Below are 21115 nucleotides of genomic sequence, written 5' to 3'. Positions count from 1 at the left end.
TCCAATTCTTGATCAGAGCCTTCAGAGGGTCGCAGAGAGGCCTTAGCACTCTTGAAATCCTCTGAACCATCTGAGTCAGTTTCAGAATCAGAACCTTCATCAGTGGGTGTGGGGTTTTGCTGCTGTTTATCCTCAGACTCTTCAGTGTCATCAGAATAACATTGGAAAATTCCCACATTCTCCCACTTGGCATTGTACTCAACACACCTAGTGAGTCTGTGTTAGTGTCAGTCATCATTACTCTGTAAGAACCTTTCTGATAACCTAGAAAGATACCATGCAAACCACATTTGCCTAACTTGGAGCTTTGTGGTGTGTGAACTCACACGTCAGAACCAAAAATTATCATGTGCTTGATGAATGGTTTCTTGCCAAACATCTTTTCATAGGGTGTTCAACCAATCGGTGATGACAATCTACGATTATAAGTATAAACAAAACAGCTGAGCGCTTCTGCCCAATAACTCTCTGGAAGACTGGCATCATACAGCAAGGTTTTCAAGCCTTGAAGCAATGTTTGATTCGCCCTTTCACAAAGTCCATTCATCCAAGGAGACCATGGACTTGAAAGGTCATGTTGAATTCCTTAGAAAAGCTTCAGACTGCTGAGAAGTGAATTCTCCCCCTCGATCTGTAAACAAACATTTCACCTGTTTATCATGCACATTTTGCAACCAAGCACAGAATTCCTTGAACCTAGGAAATGCTTCTGATTTCTGCTTGAGATTGAACACATGAATATATCTGGAAAATGAATCAATGAGAACCATAAAGTACCTGGCTTTAACTCTCTTGCAGTTTTTGTGCATTAGTTTCCCCTCCCCCATTTTTATGACTCCACTGTGATGAATGTCTGTGTAACCTAACACTTTTAAAAGTCATCATAGCATTGCAGCCGTAAGCCTTTATAAAGGTAAGCTCCCAAAATATTCCAACATTGACAGTGGGGGAAAGATTCTGTAAGGATCTAAAATTGAAAAATTCTTTATTGATTATGAGAATTCATGTCCACAAACTCTGCAGCTGCCACAAATTTATACAAACAACATGACGCCACAGCTCTAAAAAAATTTACAACTTTTACTTTGCATTCTAGAATAGATATTACTTTTCTCAGGTAAGTTATACTTCTAAGGTTGTTACTTTCTCATCTCCAGTGCACTTTTGCTTCCCATCAGCACCAAGACAAACAAAATTATACAAAACGTCCCCTTCCCAATCATCACTTATTTCCCAACCACCACTCAATATTTCTAAGACACCCTTATTCAGGACTGTCAGCAAGGCAAGTGAAATAGAACCTCAGGAAACCTCAGGAAACCAGATGCTAGCAGGGAAATCGCCCTGCTTAAGGGCTTTCTGAAAACAGTGGGTTGGTGCAGGAAACAGAATGCTAAGCTAAAAGGACGCTTATGTTTTCATGTCTAAAGTCTACTGAATTATAGTATCCAAACTAGCCAGGGCTCTTGCCTAATTTTTAAAAATAATTAAAAGAGAATGATAAAAAGTCATGAGGCAAGATTCGGAAACTTTGAAAGCAGTAGGAAGAGATGGAGGTATATTACATTACAAGGGCAGAAGTCTGAGTTCAGGTTGCAAACTGGTCAAAACATACACAGCCTGGCTTGATCTTGGGCCGTTAAGCCACCACCATGTGCCAAAAAATAACAACAACCCAGCAGCATGGAAGAGGTCAGACCTGTAACCTGAGAATATCGACAGACATTGAAGGCAGAGGAGCAGGGGCCAGTAAAAAAAGTTAGTGGCCTCCTTTGAATGCTCAATCACCACCACGCCTGTTCCGCAAAGGGGTGGGGTTGCTGTATAAAGTTGTTGACACCTTCCGTTTCCTGTGCCACTGCCTTTTCAGACTTTGAAAGAGTAACAACTGCAAAACAGATTTCAATGCTTGCGACGGTGTGACCAAGACTTCCTGACCAAGAGATAAGCCCAGTGCAGTACAACGTGAACCATGCACAGGGCTGCACCCTAAGTACACACTTACCAACGGAGGAGACCAGCTCCCAGCGGAACGTGCTTCCGAGTTAAGCCTTTTTAAGACAGGATAGTTCTCAAGTGGGGGGACCTGCGGCCCTCCAGGTGTCGCTGAACTCCATTTCTCATCAGTCCATGCAGCTGACATGGTCAATGGCAAGGGGTTTGGGAAATCCCTCAACATCTGGAAGGCCACTGCCCCAAACCTGCTGCAACAGTCAGTGGGACAACTCAGGGCAAGTCTATAAAACTGTCTGAACTGGGCTGGAGATGGGTCCTAAGTCTTTCCTTTGCGGTTGTGCCGCTATTTCCCATCTCCTCTCCTCAGCTAACAATTCAGCATCATCCTTGATAACCAATCCTGCCCTATGAGGCTTCCTCAAAGCGCTTGCTGCACTCAAAGCCGTGAGTCTTCTCGTGGGCTTCCAAGGAATCTTTCCGAATGAAATCCTGCCCGCACATGGAGCAGAGGTACGGTTTTGCCTCCGTGTGCGTGGCCCGGTGGCAGAGCAGCTTGTCCATCCACATGAAGCGCTCCCCACAATCCTCGCACTCGTGGGGCCCGTCCCCTGTGTCGGTACTCTGTTGGTCAGCTAAGGCGGCAGGCTCACCCTCAGAGGATTTCTCGCTTGCAGAACTTTCGGGAGGCGGTGGCTTCTCTTCCACCGGGGCAGTCTGGCTGGTGTCTGGCTCTGGCGGGCTGGGAGTTGTCTCCCCGCCTTTGGAATACGCAAACCTTTCCAGCCTCGCACGGACTTTCGCTTTAATCTCTGCTAGCTCAAGTTCCGCAGCCTCAGCCTCAGGATCCTTGGCTGAGTCACTCTTTGCATCCTCAGTGGAGGCATCCTCAGCGGAATCACCCTCGGCAGTGGAAGCACCCTCGGCAGCGGAAGCACCCTCGGCGGAGGCAACAGGCTCTTCTGCTTTTTCTCCCCTTTCCTGTTTACAAAGGCCCCATCGTCCCCGGAGCTCAGCCAGCTTGGCATCGTCCATGTGGCTCAGTACCGGCACTTTCAGAGGTTTCAGTTCCACTGTCACCGTGTTGCCTGCAGGGACAGAGGGAAAAACAATCCAGGCATGAGACCAGCCCATTTCAAGGGAAGAAGGGTAGCGGTGGAGGAGGAGGAAAGAGCTCTCCCAGGCATCAATGCTTTTCAATTATAGCCCTGCTGCACTGAGCTTCAGCAAATGGGGATGTATAAGGAAGAGCATGGCCTTGATGACAGCTGTCCCTCCATCCTTTTGATATAAGAATTAAGAGACCCCAGGTGTATATTTTCATTATTTTAATAATGTTTCAGTGCTTCAGTTTAATTGCATTTAACCTTTTAGAATGTATCAGGCGTGATTTTCGTGTGTTCTGCCTTTGTGGAGCTCTTCCTCCTAAGCTGCATTCTATCTCTCCTTATTTATTTTATTTAATGAATTTCATGCCACCCTATACCCAGAAGTCTCAGGGCGGTTCACAGAACAAAATCAAAATATAAAACCACAAAATATATAATGAAAATAAAAACAACAACCACCTGCCCCAACCTGAAAGTGGTACAAACGGCAAGATGTTTTACCACCAGAGTGTAAATCAACCATCCTCAAAGCGATCGGAGACCCAGGAAGAGGATTTTATGATGCTCTTCCCTCACTGTAGGTTGCCAGGGTAACGTTGGACATTTGAGACCTAAAATGGTCAAATGGTCTGGGCACATCAGGGCCGCTCCAAGGCGACTGCAGGGGTGAAGATACCACTATGGAGTCACGAGTGTTGTTACAGCCTTTGTCATGAGCAAATGTAAAAGGTGGGATAATAATGAAGTGCAGAGGAAAGAAAGGAGGGAATAATTTGGGCAATGGACCTAGGGCAAAAATATTCAATTATTTGCAACTCGATAAAGGAAAATTTTCTCAAGATGTTTTTATACGTGGTATATAACACCTAAAATAACCAAAATGTATAAAACAAAATGTGCTGGAGGTGTAATCAATCAGAGTGGACGCTACTTCCTATGTGGTGGAACTGTAATAAAATTAAGAGCTTCTGGGACACGGCATATGAGGAGTTGAAAAAAATATTTAAACGAACTTTTGTAAAAAAAGAAGCAGCATTTCTATTGGGCATAGTAGATTCAGACATCACAAATGAAAATAAGATAATGTTCCTTTACGCAACAACAATACTAATTGCAAAAAACTGGAAAAGTGAAACAGTACCAACAAAAAAAGAGGAGCAAGAAATATTATTTGATTACACTGAGTTGGCAAAAATGATGGATGCAGTTAGGGGACAGTCTAAACAAAAATTTCAAAAAGGGTGGGGGAAGTACAGAGATGATTAAAAAAAACCAGTGCCCTCAAATTAAAATCTGAACTTACTTCAAATAATTTTTGCAAAACTAAATATAGTCATACCTCTTGTTGCGTTTGCTTCACATTGCGGCTTTTTGGGTTGCGAACGTGGTAAACCTCGAAGTATATACTTCCAGGTTTTGTTCTGCATGCATGTACAGAAGCGCTCTGTGCGCTCCACACATGCGAAGAAGCGCCGCTCTAGTTGCATACTTTTCGGGGTGCAAATGGCACCCCGGAATGGATTGTGTCCGCAACTAGAGCTACCACTGTACAAACAGAACATATGGAGAACGGTAGAAATGTTGAAATGAAAAAGAAACAGTTTATCAAGTTTTAAAAAAGACCCACGGTGAGAAGGAAGGGAGTCAATTAGAATAGAATAAGAACTAAAGATTGGATAACATAAGTCTTTTGTAGTTTGTTTTCTAAATGTCATGTTTGTATGTGGTGTAATAGTAACTTAATAAAAAGCATTTACCCCCCAAAAAAGGGGGGGGAATAATTTAACGCAGCACTGAGGCAGTTGTTCTGTGAGTGCAAACATTATTGGACAGATGGAACCATTTGCCCTCTCATCCCCTGGTATGCTGTTGTTGAATTTTCCACTGAGCCAATTTTGGGAGCAAAGGGGAAAGGCCCTGTTGCGCTAGCAGGAACGCTTTTGCGATCGTAACTTAGAAGGGCACATGACTTGAATCCCATTACAATGGTACCTTGGTTCCCGAACGGCTTGGCTCTTGAACACCGCAAACCCAGAATTAAGTGTTCCTGTTTGCGAATGTTTTTCAGAAGCTGAACATCCAACACGGCTTCCACTTGACTGCAGGAAGCTCTTGCAGCCAATCAGAAGCCACACCTTGGTTTGCAAACAGTTTCAAGAGTCAAATGGACTTCTGGAATGGATTAAGTTCGAGAACCAAGGTACCACTGTAATACTATCTCCAGGATGCTTTTACAGACATTGCCATATTTGCAAAAACTAACATGCCACACAGAAACACTGGTTCTCTGGGCAGCTTGCAACAGAACTACTGACAAAGGGACTACTCGTACGCTGGTCCTCCTGAGAAAAGCATCATTTTACAATTCCCATCAAATTTCCATTTTACTATGAAACAACATATTGGTACCCATACATGGCAGAGCTTGCACATTTGGTTATATCTTCAGGGATGGCAGAGAGCATACAAAGAGAACCAGAACATTCATTCTAAGATGAGGCTTGTTGAATTTTGTCAGGCTACCATTAACCAAACTAGCCACATGAATCGTGCATTGTACACAATGTTAGTCCTACTCAGAGAAGACCCACTGAAGTCAACAGACATTAATATGTTGAGGTTCGTTAATTTTAATCAGTTTAATCTGATAAGAACTTAGTTGGTAATATCCCCATACTCTGGTTTTGAGACTGAAGAGTAAAGATGATATGGGTGGGCAGGGGGTGGGATGGGAACAGATTTTATGAGATTCCTTTTTCTTAGGGTACTTTCTTCTGTTAAGCCCACTAAAACATAAACAGAGATAATTAGCAGTTTGTGTTTTTTAAATTAATTTTTAAAAACCCTTCCTGATTCAAATCATACGGCGCTCACCTGTAGGAACTTGCTGGTGTACAGAGAGAGCGCTCTTTCTGGCATTGGAGAGATCTTCCTCGTGGGACTTTTTGTGCCGGGAAAGATTCGATTTGTAAGTGAAGTTTAGCCCGCACTTGTCACAGGGAAAAGGTCCGTCACCCACGTGGCTTTTCATATGGATAAGATGGGTTGACAATTTGTAGGTTTCATGCCCACATTTGCCGCACGTGTGCTTCTTCTCCTTCTGAAGGCTCCGTGCTCTGTTGGCGGGCTTCTTCCTGCCGCCAGAATGACTGTCAGGGCGGTGGACTGTCTTGTAGTGTTTGCTGCAGGCAGAAGGGTCAGAGAAAGCTCTCCAGCATTCAGGGCACTTGTAGGGCTTCTCGCCTCCGTGGCTTTTCTGGTGTCTCATCAGGTCGGAGATATAGTAGGATTTGTGCCCACATTCAGGACACTGGATGTTCTTTTCCATCCATAGATACCTGCTCCTCTTGCCAGCCCTGGTTTCTCGGTCGCGAGTCGATTCTTGCTGACCTTGAGCCCGAGATCCGCCACCCGAAGGTTTTCTGGGGAGTTCCTGCACTTTCACTCCTTTTTTCTGAGCTTTCTTCGCCAGGATGTTAATTAACTCCTCCTCATCTGTCAGGATACAGAGATAATTGAGATATAGGGCTGTTGCCGCAAGGGTCGGGGGAGAGGCTATATAACCCCTTTATTTTGAAAGCCAAGAGCTACAAACATGCTACACTCTCCCTGGTTTTTGTGAAGGACAGTCCCATGGACAAGCAAAGTAACTGGAGCATCTTTCGGCAAACGGCTGCTTTTGTTTTCCACCTGCTCTTGCCTTGCACTTCTGTAGCCAGGCAGGCCTCTGGGGTGAGGCATGAAAACCAACCAGGAATGAGCTAGGGTTGTGGCTTTGGGGTGCAACATTAAGACCACTGTCAGTGTAAGCAGAGTTTAGAACTCCAGCTTCGAAAACATGGTTTCATACTCTGGTTGGTTGGCTGAACATCCGATGCGGCTTCCAATATTGCTATCGTTGTGCCTGCGCAACCGGAAGCCACGCCTTGGTTTCTGAACGTTTCGGAAGTCGAATAGACTTCCGGAACAAATTCTGTTCAAAAACCAAGGTTTGACTGTATGGGTCCTTTTCTCCCTGCCCCATGGAAGTAAACTAGAGAGCTTCATCCCATTTAGGTGCTGGAGTGTATGCAGACACCAATCAATCAATCAAAAGTTTTCAACGTAATAGCACTTTTGATTGCACCTAAAATATTAATCTGCTTTTAAAAATCCATTTGTAAAGAAGGGTGTAAATCCGTGTTTCCCAAAGTGGGCAATACCACACCCTGGGGGACTCTGGAATCATCCAGGGTGGGGGAAGGGAGTAGGCTTGGGTACAATTGGGGCTGTTGGATAAAAACAAGGTGGCAGTGGAAACATAAAGAAGGCCCAGAAAGTGGATCATAGCTTGGCTGCTTATTTGTCCAACGGCAGGTGGGCTGCAGTGCCAACTCTGCCCGTGGGGCATAATGGACTGAGCTGACAGGCTTCACTCCAGTCCACCCCATGGGTTTTTTTTAATCACGGGGCCTAGTTCACCTCCTTGTCCAGTTTTGAAAAACTGTTCATACCTATTTCATCTGTTGTATAATGATGCTTACTGATGTAACGGGGGTGTGTGTGTGTGTGTGTGTGTGTGTGCCTATTATTATTATTTTCCTGAAAAGGGGGCAGTAGGCCAAATAAGTTTGGGAACCTCTGGTGTATAGGAAAGTGCTCAAGTACATGATCCTGGTACAGGCCTCACAAGACCCTACAAGGGGAGGTAATCAATATTCCCATGTTGCTGATGGGAAGCAGAGAAAGGACAAGGACACACACAAACTGTATCTTGCCTAAAAGGACTGCTTCACGAGTTTGTGGCAGAGGCAAGATACATAGCAAACCAGTATGAGGCAAAAAAATGAGCTTACTTAGAATAGTAAAGTATTCTGCTCCTTGGGGCAGGGGCTTGTTCTCTTATTTATCTGATTTGGTTTATTTCATAAAATTTATACACAGATCAGTTGCCAAAAAAGAAAGAAGTATAACCTCAAAGCTGTATTCCCAGCAACTGTTAGGAAAAGAATCTGCACAATCCTCTAATATCTAATGATTCACCGTAGACGAGCACTCACCGCCAAGTGTTACGTCACATTCCGCCACAGGAATCTGGGGAACCAAAGGGGTATTGGAAACAGAGGTGTCAGGAACAGGCTTTTTTGCTAAGCAGGAAAGATATCTCGTGTGTTTCCTAAGGCTTGTTTGCCATGCAAAGCTTTTTCCACAACGAGAGCACATGTAGGGCTTTTCTCCAGTATGTTTCCTCATATGGGAAACAAGGTCTGTTAAACTCCTAGCCTTGTATCCACATTGTGGGCAAGTGTGTTGCTTTTTCTGAAAGTTAGCTGAACTTGCCATGGCAGCTAACGCGGACAAACTGCCCTCTCCCGGGTGTTCACTCAAAGCAGGTTCGTGACTCAATGTAAGACCTTCTGGGGATATCTCAAACTCTTCTTCCTCTGTTTTAATTGTGGGCAGAGGGTCCTCAACACCTGCAGGGAAGGCAAATAAATACAAGACAGGGCATATCGGTCTGATTAAGGCGTTAGAGAAATGTGCCCCTACAAGGATGGGTTACAACAACCCATCAGAGACGACATGGTATAGGTGTATATAAAGGCAAGTATGCTGTAGAAATATAAAAGTCCCCCCTCCGACCCAATTGTAGTTTGAATTATAAAACATTGATAGGTCATACTTGCATCCCTTGCACATAAAATATCATACAATTATATCCTTTCTTCTACAGTGGTACCTCAGTTTTCCAACGTATCTGTTGACGAACATTTTGGTTTTCATACGGGCCTCAGAAGTTAAACATGCTTCCGTATTGAGTTTTCCCTATTGAGTTTTCAGTTTTTGAATGTTTCAGAACTCAAATGGTTTTACATTCAAAAACAGAGGTACTACTGTATTTCAAAAATATTCCATTTAATAGAATATGCATCAGTTTAAAGCAGAGCTGTCAAAACGTTTCATGTTGATGACATACTTTTTAGACATACATATACATCATTTTGCGACACACTAATTCAGTTTTACTAGCAAACTGGAGGCTAAACTAACCCCTTTGCAGCCCTGGGAGGAGCTCAGGGAACATTTGTGCAACACACTGCAGCCAACATTGTGACAGTTTGTAAAGCTCTGCTTTAAATGGTGTTTTCCACATAGTAGTTCCTTTTCTCCAAAGTGAGTATCTTCTGTGTGATCAGAAGAAACAGCTTCTCCAGCAAGATTTCTCTATTTATTTACAAACTACAATGTGTTTCCTGCCCCCTCTCAACCCTGCCTGTGAGAGAAGCATCTATTTAAATGTGTGCACGAGCATCTTTGCAGTTCATTTAGCACTTCAAAAGGCTACCTGGGGAGCAGGCAGAAAGTGAATGCCCTCAGCTCTCCTGCACAACCAGAGATCAAGGTCACACGGCTTCTGGTTCCATTGCTTTAATGGAGACAGCTCCCATGACAGCGGGAGATCGTAGACAAAGGAAAAACCAAGAATGATCAAGGGTGAATGAGCATCTTTGCAGTTCGTTCAGCACTTCAAAAGGCTACCTGGGGAGCAGGCAGAAAGGGAATGCCCTCAGCTCTCCTGCACAATCAGAGATCAAGGTCACATGGCTTCTGGTTCCAGTGCCTTAATGGAGACAGCTCCCAGGACAGCAGGAGATTGTCGACAAAGGAAAAACCAAGGATGATCGAGGGTAATTATCCTTGCAAGTTCCCCTCAGGGACGGGGGGGGGGGGGGGAGGAGCTTCAGTCGCAGGTGTCTTGGTATCTGGCTCTCACTTCAACATGGAATGCAAGAGGCAGAGACACTGAGCACAAAAGTGCTTCATCTGCCGATAACCCTCCTACGTCACCATTAAGAAGCAGAGGTTCTCCTGTTAATTAGAGTTTAATTGGGACTAAAGTACAGGCACATGCTGGAAATGTTGAGATAATAAACTGCATAACGGAAGCAGCTGCAAGGTTGCTAAGGTTTGAACTTGAAAGAAAACTTTATTCGGTGTAAAAGATGGTGTGGGGGAGCCTTCAGTTTCTTGAAATAAAGTTTTTTCCTTTTATATTTATGATTTGGCAACCTTCTCTAGAAAGATAAAGCAATTTTTAATGAGCAAGTGAAGAACAAGGAACTGGATTGCAGAGATGCAGATCTGGAATACAATATAAAATAGAACTGTGTGAACAAAAAAAAGGGGGTGACTGCTAATTATCACAGTGGAGTATGGAACAGAGAAGCCTTCTTATCTTCTGTGAAATAGAGGAATGACCAGAGCCTGGAAGCTTGCCAAATGCACTGGCAGGATAATAGACCACTTTTCTTATGTTGGGAGGAAAGATGGTGGAAAAGGATATTGATGGAGATCGAGTGACTTATGCAGCTATTGTTAAAGATGCATAACAAAGAAGCACAGGACTAAGCATGGGAGAAATCTAATTGGATTGCGCTGAATACCACTTTGCAAGAATGGTACAGTATTTGGAAGGCATGCGGAATTTGAGTTAATTGGACTATGCAATTTATCACACCGTGAGTATGTAACCTGGAAGGCTAGTTTATTTTTGGTGTAAAGGGGGGATGAACGGAATCTGGAAGCTTGCCAAGTACACTGGCAAAATGCCAGATCACTCTCCTCCCGGGGCTGGAAAAAAACCGGCTAAAAACCAGCTACACAGATAGAGTGAATTTTGTAGCCCAGTAATGTTAAAATGATAAAAACAGAGTACAGTGGTTACCTTGGTTCTTGAACTTAATCCATTCCAGAAGTCTGTTTGACTCCCAAAACCGTTTGAAAACCAAGGTGCAGGGAGCTTCCTGCACTCAAGTGGAAGCCGCATCAGATGTTCGGCTTCTAAAAAACATTCAAAAACTGGAACATCTACTCCTGGGTTTTCACCGTTCAGCAGCAGTTTTATTCAACAACTAAGCTGTTTGAGAACCAAGGTACCACTGTATGGGACTGACTGAGGGAGAAATTGTTGGAACAACATTGGGATATCAGCTCTGCTCAAGGCATGACAACTTCCAGCAAAAATCCGGGGGGCGGGCAAGAGACAGACAAGGAAAAGGACTTCCGGTTTGTCACGGATCACCATGGAGCACAGATCTAGCCCTCCGGGAAAGATCTGAGCTTTGCGGGGGGATATGAGGCCACACAAAGGCGCTGTGGACCTCAAAAAAACCCAAAAGGATTTGTTTTGGGTGCATGTGATCTGGCTGCACTCTGGGTGATCTCTCCCATCTCTCGGATTGCTCTGTAAGGAGTGGAGAAGAAAAGACGGGATTGAGGTGTGAGTGCTGGGATCCATCGCTATCTCCGCAAAGTGAAGCTTCTGGCTCAGAGTGGATTGAGCGGCAGACTCTTCAGGACATAAAAAGCCGAAATTTAAACAGAAGATTTAAATTTGGAACAATTTGGACTGATTTGGAAACCATTCGGTGTGAGACGGGATGAAAAAAGGAAGCCCCTCCCGGCTGTGGTGAGACGCAATTTGCACGGTGCTTTTCTATAAGTCCTAAAGTTGCTTTCAAACCTTCCCTGCTAAGTGTAAGTTAATTCCACCTATCCCTGATATAATGGGGGGGGGGGCGCAGTGGTTTTTTATATTAAGTTTCTTTTTTTACTTTTTGCATAGAAGTGGACTGCCTGATTGGCTGGGGAAGGAAAGCCCCTGCAAGCTTGGCGCGCATTGTTACAACGTACTGACATTTTGATAAAACTTGTTCTGGTTTTCGGCCGCTTTTTGGAAGCCGAATGTCCAACACGACTTCTGCTTGACTGCAGTCAATCGGAAGCCTCGCCTTGGTTTTCGAACATTTTAGGAATTGAACAGACTTCAAGAACAGATTAAGTTTGAGAGCCAAGGTACCACTGTATATGGGACCTCTCCCCACACAACGGATATTTTGCTCGCAAGTATACAAAAGCACAAAGTGCACATGCAACAATGCTTCCATGAAGGCTTGCAGTTCTGTCTGCTCTTGTGAAACTGACCTGACACCCCACCACTTAAACACATTCCACTTATCTAGGCACGTATCATTAACCGAGGATTTAAACCAGAAAAAGGCACCAAAACAGCACAAAAAGAGGAGAACGCTGGAGGGGGGGGGGGACAGCTTGCACAGCCGTTCCAAGTGTCTTGCCACCCCCCACTCACACCCCCTCCTTCACTTTCTTCTTCCTGGCCAGCAGAGCTGTCGCTTTGGGGGTGCTTCGTGCCTTGGCTCACTCCTTCCTCGCTTGCACGTGTCAATTTTATTCCTTAGGCAGGATCTGAGTCCCTCTGCTCTCCCTCATCGCCCCACGAGTAGGCAAAGGGGGTGGAGGGAGAGACCAGATAAAAAGAAAACTCTCCAGAAACATCCGAGACTAACAGAGCACCAAGAAGCCCCACAGCAGCATAGCTACCCACCCTGCCACGAACCCCCAAGCTCAACTTGCCAATCCCTGGAGGCAGGGCAGGCCAGCCTCTCTCAAGAGCGCCCTCCCCACTTTATGCAATTTCAAATACATGTGTGGAGCCAGGGGACATAACAGCAAGTGGGGGGATGCCTATATTTTGCACATTATTGGGGACCAACCAAATTATTATGCTCACCTTCGTATGACACCTGGCCGTCTTCGAGAGGGGCATCTGGAGCAAGGCTGTTTTGCTGGCATGTATTTCTGCTGCAGTGTTTATCGAGGTACGATGATGACTTGAAGCATTTCCCACATTTGTTGCATTTATGGGGCACCTCCTCCGTGTGGACTCTCCTGTGTTGAATGATGCCCGCTAAGCTTTCAGAGACAAACCCACATTCAGGGCAGGTGTGCTTCCTCCCATTGCAGAGCCTGGCAAACTTGGTCAGCACCACCTTCACAGTTTTTGTCCCATAGCGAGAAAGAGGCACTCCTTCTCCTTCGGACTGGCTCAAGAGCAGCTTTGAAGGGGAGCTAGCGCCATAGGTCTCGGCGCTCGTCAAAGCAGTAGACAGGGGCTGCAGCAGCAGAGGAGAGTTTTCAGCTGTGCTCGGCCCAGGGGCGGCTGCAAAAGGAGAGAGAGGGGACCTCTTACCCCTGGAAGATGTGAACGGAGGTGGCGGCGAGAGGAGACAAACGGTATCACAACACGGAAGACTGTATAACCACAGGGAGCACCGCACACACAAGGCCAAAGGATGAACTAGACTAGAAAGTCGGCCCCGCTAGTAGCCCAACTTTCTGTATCACAGGGTGAGAAACTTAGGCCCTCATAGCTGTTTCAAAAGCCCTTTTGCAGGCAATCAGCTTGTGTCTCCGGAAAGCGCAATCTGCCCCCACCCTGGGAATCTGCTGGGCAAGGAGGAAGAGAGAGGGGAAAGGGTGGCAGAAAAAGGGTGCTGGCACGCTCCGTCTGACAGGCTTCCCTCAGAGATACTTCAGCCCCTGTTACAAAGCTTCCCCGCTTTTGCTGTAGAACAGCGCTTTCCAAACTTTTCATGCTAGTGACGTAGTTTTAGCATGCACAGTAATTTAGTTTTACTAGCAAACTAGAAGTTCAACTAACCCCTTTCCAGCCCCCTGGGAGGAGTGCAGGTAGCATTCACGACATACCTACACACTGTAGCCAACAAATGTGTCACAACACCGTTCGGAAAGCTCTGCTGTAAAGCAATGAAAATGCAGAGGAAAAGCAGCAGCAGAATACTTACAGGATCAAGCAACATCAAAACAGGCACAAGAAGCCTCAGATTGAAATAACAGACCTACCTTTGGGCACCCTGCGGTAATCCGTAACATTTTTTTGCTGAGAGTGTAGCATCTCCTGGTGAAGAGCAAGATGCGACTTATACCGGAAGGTTTTTTCACATTCTGGACACTTGAAAGGCCTTGCCTCCAGGTGGGCTATCATATGCTCAAAGAGACACTCTGGTGTAGCTTCGACCTGTCCACACGTGGGGCACATGTGATCTTTACGCATCGGGGCACTTGAGGTCGTTGCCCCATAACTTTGGCTGCTGCTGGCATCACCTTGGGCCATGTGGACTTGCTGGTGAGCCTCCAGAGATGATTTCTCTTTGTAGGTCATCCCACACTCCAGGCACTTGTAGGCCCCTTTCGTCAAGTGGGTTTTTATGTGTCTAACCATATCCGAAAGGTAATAGGCCATGTGCCCACACTCAGGACAAATGTGCTTTTTCTCCCTGGGGTAATATCTGCCTTTCCTCCTCACACATTTCCTCTTCCGTTTACTGCCTTTCCCCGTCTGCTCATCTTCTTTCCCCTCAGGACTCGGGTCAGAAACCTCGGTATTCGAATCACCCTCTGCAGGTTCATCTGGTAAGCCCTCAAAGCTGAATTCCGTCTCCAAATCATCATCAGAATTCTCCATTTTGATCTTGGTCCGAAGTCTATCACCTGGACAGAAGATGAGAAAATATACAGTCACGGCTTGGTTGTCAAACGCCTTGGTACTCGTACGTTTTGGCTCCCGAACAATCGAAACCTGGAAGTGAGTGTTCTGGTTTTCGAATTTTTTTTGGAATCCGAACATTTGATGCGGCTTCCTCTATTGTTTCCGGCGTGCCTTTGCAACTGGAAGCCAATTGGAAGCCGCGCCTTGGTTTCCAAACATTTCGAAAGTTGAACATTCTGTTTGAAAACCAAGGCATGACTATACAAAGGATCACCTTCTGGTATGAAACAGTGTAGGAGTTCAGTTCGGTTTGAACAAGAAATTGAATTAGATCTGGGAAGTAACCTAATTTGATGGCCCCAGGCAAGCTGATACTCCTTCAGCCTCATGGCACCCAGAGTGTCTGATAAAACCAAGCCAAATGGGTGGAGCATAAATAGTAAAATTATTGTTATTGTTATCCTTATTGTAATTATTACTCCAATCTGTACAACGGGAAGAATGGGGGGGCCTCCTTCAAACATACTTCAACCAGGGAACGTTATGAATGAATGTGATATAAATGAAGCTTTTTAAAAATTTGTTTATAAAAGTACTTATACACCCACCCTCTCACAAAATATCAGGGTAGTGTGCAATGGTTTAACTTTTAAACAGATTAAAGCAGCATAAAGCAATTGACAAAATGACTGGCTACTCAAGAACATTTTAATCACCTGAGCAAGCCTGTTGGCATAAAAGTCCTTAAGACTTCAAGGTCAGCAACTGCAGTGGATTCAAAGTGAACCAAATCTAAGCTATAATTAGATCTGGTTCTAATTTCCTGCAATTCAGTTGACTATCAACGAGGTAGCAAACTAGGTATGGTAGAATTCTTCATACAACACAAAAAAATAGTGTATTTTAACAGTTGTTTTCAGTGCCTCACCTCCCCCATCGATCTTAAAATAATTAAAAGGGAAATCTATGTCCTCAGGTTATGTCTGAATCTGCTTGAACATTTAAACCACTGTACCTGCAGGTTATCTGAATCTGCACCCTCCAAATATTTCAGCTATTTTTAGCTATTGGGAAAATGTTTCAGATGTATACAACATGTAGAATTAACATGTCAATTAACATACCTCCCCCCCCCTTTAAATAGTCAAATAAACTTGCTAAATCAGATGTGCGTTGGTTTAGTGGAGAGGGAAATTTTCCAACTGAAAGTTTTTTTCCAGAATTCCCACAACAATGGCACATCCAACAGGGTAATGTCTACTCAGACACGTGTTGACCTTCCAGAATCTAGGGAGGTGTTCCTAGCCTGCCGCCCTATAGCCTTTTAGAACATACATGGGGAACATGCAGTCTTGCAAGTAGTTGTTTGATTCACTTCTCTGAGGTGATGCATGAGGGAGGGTTAAATCCTGCTGCCTTGGTTGCTTTGCTGGGAACAGTCAAGCACAGCTAAAGCAGAACTGAATGATTCCTCAGGAAGGGGAAATCTATCATGGGACTACAGTGCCCGTTAGCCCTGTTGCATTGACTTATCTTCACTTCCCATTCTATAGTTCTTTCTCACTTACTCAAGAGACTGCCCAGAATAGTGGCCCCATAGTCCATTTGCTGGGGGAAAATGGATTCCTGATGTTGAGGTAGAGGGTTCATCTCAGGTGCGGGAAACAGGCCCTCTTGGATAAGGAGAGAGAGAGAAAGAGAACACGTAAAGAAAATAAGCATATGGAATCAGGAGTGCTTGGGTTTTTTCTAACTCATCTGCATGGCATTCGCCGACTTCTGGTTTCAGAACTTGAGAATTCAAGAAGCGAATAACAAGACCACACCCAAACTGAACCTCTAGGTTTTTCTGTGACACAGCAGTGATGAGTTTGTGGTTTACTCAATATGGAGATAAAAGGGATTTTGTGCATTGTCCTGATCCACAGGCTCAAAAGGAGGGCCTGTGGAAATGGTTTGATGCACGTTTGATACCAAAGGATGCCAAAAACACCAGTGTGATCAGTTCTCATGCTTTATTAGAAGAAAACGTAGGGTTTCTGACCACACCCATGATTCATGGCGCTAGCTCTCCTCTGCCCTCCGGGGCAAAGGAGAAGTTCAAGCAGGGGAAAGCCAGGACTTATTAGGTAAAATTCCTGGCAATACTCCACCCTCAGGGGGCTCTGGGGAGTTCACAGCATCCCATGCCCACGTCTGCCAAACTGAAAGGCAGAGCAGGCACGACCTGGGAGTTTGTGTCTCCACCGTTGATGAGCCTGTTGGCAACATGATTTGTGCAGGGTTCGTCAAGAATTTGGAATATTGGCATTAATTATGGGGTGCTTCTGAAACAGCATATGATAAAGGGCTGCAACTAATCAGCTGCCGAAAGGACTGGATTTCAGCCAAGAAGGTATCTGAATGATTGAATGATTTTTAACAAGTGTGAAAAACCAGCAGCTAGAAAGGAAGGGGGGGACAAGCCAATGTTTGTTTGGTTCTTAAATGGCCTTTTCTCTTCTTGACCTCTCCTGCAACATGAAAGAACCATGTGCTGGCATTATGACGTTATCTGATATCGAGGGAAGAGAGGGGAGTCAATTATTTATGCTCTGTAAAGGGTTTTTACAATGCTTTTTTACACCTCCCCTCTCAAACAAACAAATTGACACTGACACACACACACACACACACACACTCATTCTTCTGGTCCGCACCAGGAGTGGAAAACAGAGCAACCCCCGCTGGGATTATGGCCAGCAGGAGTTTGTATTGTATAAAATTTAATTGTATAAAATTGTATAAAATTTAATAATTTGGATCAATTTGTTAAAATTTGGAAACTTAATAAAAATTAAATTTTTAAAAATACAGTCGGACCTTGGTTGCCGAACGCCTTGGAAATCGTACATTTCGACTCCCAAATGATTGAAAACCAGAAGTGAGTGTTCCGGTTTCCAAACTATTTTCGGAAGCCGCACTTTGCTTTCCGAACATTTTGTAACTTGAATGGACTTTCGGAACGGATTCCTTTCAACTTCCAAGGTACAACTATATAGTGGTACCTCTGGATGCAAACGGGATCCATTCTGAAGCCCCGGTCGCATCCTGAGTAGAATGTAACACGCGACTGAGCATGTCGCATTTTGCCACTTCGGCGCATGCACGTGACGTCATTTTGAGTGTCTGTGCTTGCGGCAAAACCCGGAAGTAATGCGCTCCATTATTTCCGGGTTGCCGCAGAGCGTAACCTGAAAACGCTCAACCTGAAGCACATTTATCCTGAGGTATGACTGTACCGCGGCTGGTCCTGGGCAGTGTTAGAAACTAGGATAGAAAAGCTATTCACCACATGGCTGCTGGAACTTGGCTTAGGAGTACAAAAACAGAAAATCTATTTGCCATTTTGTCCTTTTCACAGGTGATTCGTGCTGCGGTGGGGGAAGTGGCACTTCCCCCGACCCGCAGCAATCAAACTTGGCTGCTGGGTGAGGAGGAATTTCTCCTCCCACACCCTCAGAGCCAGCCCAGGGACTCACACTGCATCTTTCTGCTGCTGCTGTGCTGCTGCATGAATCAGTTGGCTCGCACAGCACCAAAAGAGGCATTCACTTGGTGCAGCGCTGCCCCGTAGATCAGCTGACCATTGTGGCATCGCAGCAGAGCCAGCCACATGGAGATGTAAGTTGCCAGCCTGGCAACCAGACATCTTCACTTCCTCGCAAAAGGCTGGTTGCCTGTTGCAAAACATGCCTGGCACCCGGCTAATTTCAAATGGTGGTCCTGAAGCTCCTTTTCTGGCTGTACCTATACCTGTGCCTATATGTTTCTATACCTCACACGGACTTGGGGCTTGACTTGTCGTCAGTTCCCACTGGGGGCAGTGAAAATTTGTACCAAGATTGGACCCTTCATTTCGCAGCAAACACTGACTTTTACAATTGCTGGCTCTGCATGCAGATGTCAGTACATGGAGGCATTCCAGTATTCCGTTCGTTGAATAACATTTTTTATTGTGTTGTGCAAGAGTATTTGAATGCCAAGTTTTGTAGACATGTCATGGCGTATGCTTGCTTTTCTGGTGTCAATCACAAGTCTGTAAAGGCAACAAGGCTCTGCATGCTGTATTGTAAGTCTACACTTTCTTCTAATAAAGCAGTATAATTGACGACTCTGCCACTTTCATCTCTTTGGGCTGAGGTGGAGTGCAAATTTCAGTCCTGAGGACAGAGCCCTAGTTAATTCATGAAGGCCTGAAGGCCTATAACCCTTAACCAGACCCTTAACCCACTCTGCAGATCACACCATACCCCAAAAGAGCAGAGCAGGGGTCCTCAAACTATGGCCCAAGGGCCGGATCCGGCCCACGAGGTTCCTAAACCCGGCCTGCCGTTTTGCTCAGAGTGGTGCTTACTCCTAAGGAAGCCGGCTTGAGACCAGGTCCTTAAGCGCGCCTGTGGGACGAAGTAGCACCAGGGCCGCCTGCCGACCTGGGCTTCCTGGCTCCGGCTTCCTTGCTCGCTGAGGGGAGAAGAGACGGGTGGGACCTGGCAGGGAGACGAGGTCGACTGCCGGAGAAGCGGCCGCTTTCTCCCTGCTCCAGGTCTTTACCTCACAGAGACAAAGTGAGGGCCGCTGGCCTCAATAAGGCGGCGGCAGCAGCAGTATTCGTCAGGTGGAGAAGGGTTAATCGCCACTGCTCTCTTCGCAGCGCTGCTGCTGAGGTTGTTGTTGCCATTGCTGCCGCTGCTGCGCGCAGAGATACAGAGCAGGAACCTTGATCATGGCGGAGCCGAGGCCCCCGAAGTCCAAAAATTTCTGCCTGAGGGGAGGCCTCGCAAGTTCCATTGAGGGGGGGAGAGAAATAAAGGCATGCCAGCAAGCGGGCATGGGAAAGAAAAGGAAAGGGAGGACATGGGCTGCAGGCAACAGAGTGGCTGAGCGCGAAGAGGGGAGGAAGAAGGAAGGAAAAGGAAGGACGGGCTGAGGGAGAGAGCGGCATTCTCACCCCTCTGCTCCGTCCTCCTCCTCTGCTGCTGCTTCTCTCCTGGCTGACTCCGGGGCAGTGGTGATGCTGCTGCTGCTGCTGCTGCTGCCACCGCCGCCTTAGAAGCAGAAGAGCCACTTGGACCCGAGCAGCAGGGCCGGGAACCGGGTAAAGGCAGGCAGGCGTCACAGAGGGAGGGAGGGGGAGGGAGAAGCAGGCAGGGGTGGGGACTGAGGGGAAGAGAGGCCGGCGGCCGGAGGGGGTTTCATCTGGGGGGGGGGGGTGCCTGGGTAGTATGGAGCCTGGTGCTGAGAGTTTTCAGCACCCTTTTTGAGAGGCGGCCGGGACCGTGGGGCGGACAGGCAGGAGACCCCCCTTTCAGAGCAGGGGCAGGGCTGGTCCTTTCAATCTTCCACGCAGGATGGCGGGATTGTTCCAAGAAGAGCAGCCCCTCCGTGCCCCCGCCCCCAATTAGTGAACCTGAACCAGAGCCATGTCCTGATTTATGTACGATAAGTGTAGCCTAGTATCCACACCTTGAGCCAGATCGGTTGTGTGTTTACTCTGCTGAGTAACGTGTGCTCAGGCACAGCAGCATGAGTCGCAGGCGCACGTCGGAAGAGGATGCCTGATGGGTCTCCGCAGTGGCAAGGCTGAGAAGGGAGACGCTCCAGCTGGGGCCGATCCAGCTGGCTTTCCATCCCACGGTTCCAACGCCTTATTCCTAACACACATGCCGCCCCCCCCGTTATCTTTCCTGCGAGAAAACACCTTAAACTTCCTGGTGGTGTTTCGCCTCTTTCTCGTGCCCCGACCGCTGGCGCAGAAGTGCCTGGTTGGCCCGAGCAGAAGGGCGGAGAGGTGGGCAAGAGATCATTCTTCATTTAAAATCAATTATTCTTCATTTTAAATATTGTATTCTTTTTCCTGGTTTGTTTTTTTTTTGGACTACAAAAAAAATTGTGGTGTGCATAGGAATTCGTTCATATTTTTTCCAAACTATAGTCCGGCCCTCAACAGTGTATAAGTGACAGTGAACGGGCTCCATTTAAAAAGTTTGAGGACCCCTGGAGTAGAGACTCACCAGAAACACTGGCGTTACTGCCGTTCTCCTGCATTGCTGCTAAGTGCAGCGGATTCTGGAGAGGTAGCACATTCTTCACATCCTCAGGCTCCTGAAACAGGAAAGCAAACTTTTCTCAGATCTCCCGCAGGCCTCAGGCCCAGTCTCAAGAAGTACATATTTATTAGTTGGCAATGGGCCATCAGTGGCACACAAAACTCGAAAGCACTGAAAGAATGAAAAAACTTCTCTTCCAAACTCCTGCAATACTAACAGAAAACACCAGTTATCAAAGGGAAGTGTATTGCCACATATACTTGGAGTTTGGCTTTTTACCAGAGAGTAGAATGAACAGGACAGCTGCAGTGTTAGAAAATGTTGGTTCCTTTCCTGCTAGATCTACAAAGTAAGTTTGTTTTAAAATGCCTGAGAAAATAAAAGCATCTTAATCTGGCGCCTTAAAAAACAGTAACAATGCAGCTGCCAGAAAAACTTTCCTGGGAGTAGTCTGTATCTCAGAAGTCACCAAGTAAAAAAGCCCCCAGCCTCAAATTAAGACTACAGCTCTGCCTCTAGCCAAGTGGTTTTCTCGGGGGGGGGGGGGAGTGTTAGAATTCCTGCTCCATGCTTGCAGTCATAGGATTATTGTCTTTCACATGACGGTATGTGTT

At 46.1% G+C, this 21115-nt stretch overlaps 3 protein-coding genes across 5 annotated transcripts in view; all 3 read right to left on the bottom strand.

Annotated features, from left to right (window-relative positions):
- The window catches only part of LOC310756497 (tigger transposable element-derived protein 1-like), a 796241-nt gene that overhangs the window by 426552 nt on the left and 348574 nt on the right, over window positions 1-21115 (bottom strand). The gene's annotated exons all lie outside the window — the stretch shown is intronic.
- LOC310757094 (uncharacterized protein) overlaps window positions 1-21115 on the bottom strand; it is a 508648-nt gene that overhangs the window by 143133 nt on the left and 344400 nt on the right. The window lies entirely within an intron of this gene.
- The window catches only part of LOC310756422 (uncharacterized protein), a 44573-nt gene continuing 24426 nt past the window's right edge, over window positions 969-21115 (bottom strand). For 2 of the 3 annotated variants that reach the window (XM_083600426.1, XM_083600427.1), the window contains exons 5-11: window positions 20466-20556; window positions 15981-16085; window positions 13767-14414; window positions 12634-13062; window positions 8102-8518; window positions 5937-6557; window positions 969-3041 (exon numbers count right to left, since the gene is read on the bottom strand). In XM_083600426.1, the coding sequence (XP_083456552.1) occupies window positions 2362-3041; window positions 5937-6557; window positions 8102-8518; window positions 12634-13062; window positions 13767-14414; window positions 15981-16085; window positions 20466-20556 (2991 nt within the window). In that variant the 3' untranslated portion in view covers window positions 969-2361. The remainder of the gene's footprint in view (window positions 3042-5936; window positions 6558-8101; window positions 8519-12633; window positions 13063-13766; window positions 14415-15980; window positions 16086-20465; window positions 20557-21115) is intronic. The other variant, XM_083600428.1, reaches the window with a different exon arrangement.

Source organism: Podarcis filfolensis, assembly GCF_964270895.1.
Source record: "Podarcis filfolensis genome assembly, chromosome: 2".
In the NCBI taxonomy this organism is placed as follows: domain Eukaryota; kingdom Metazoa; phylum Chordata; class Lepidosauria; order Squamata; family Lacertidae; genus Podarcis; species Podarcis filfolensis.
The sequence above is the reverse complement of the archived record's forward strand: the minus strand, read 5'-3'. Positions and strand labels throughout refer to the sequence as shown.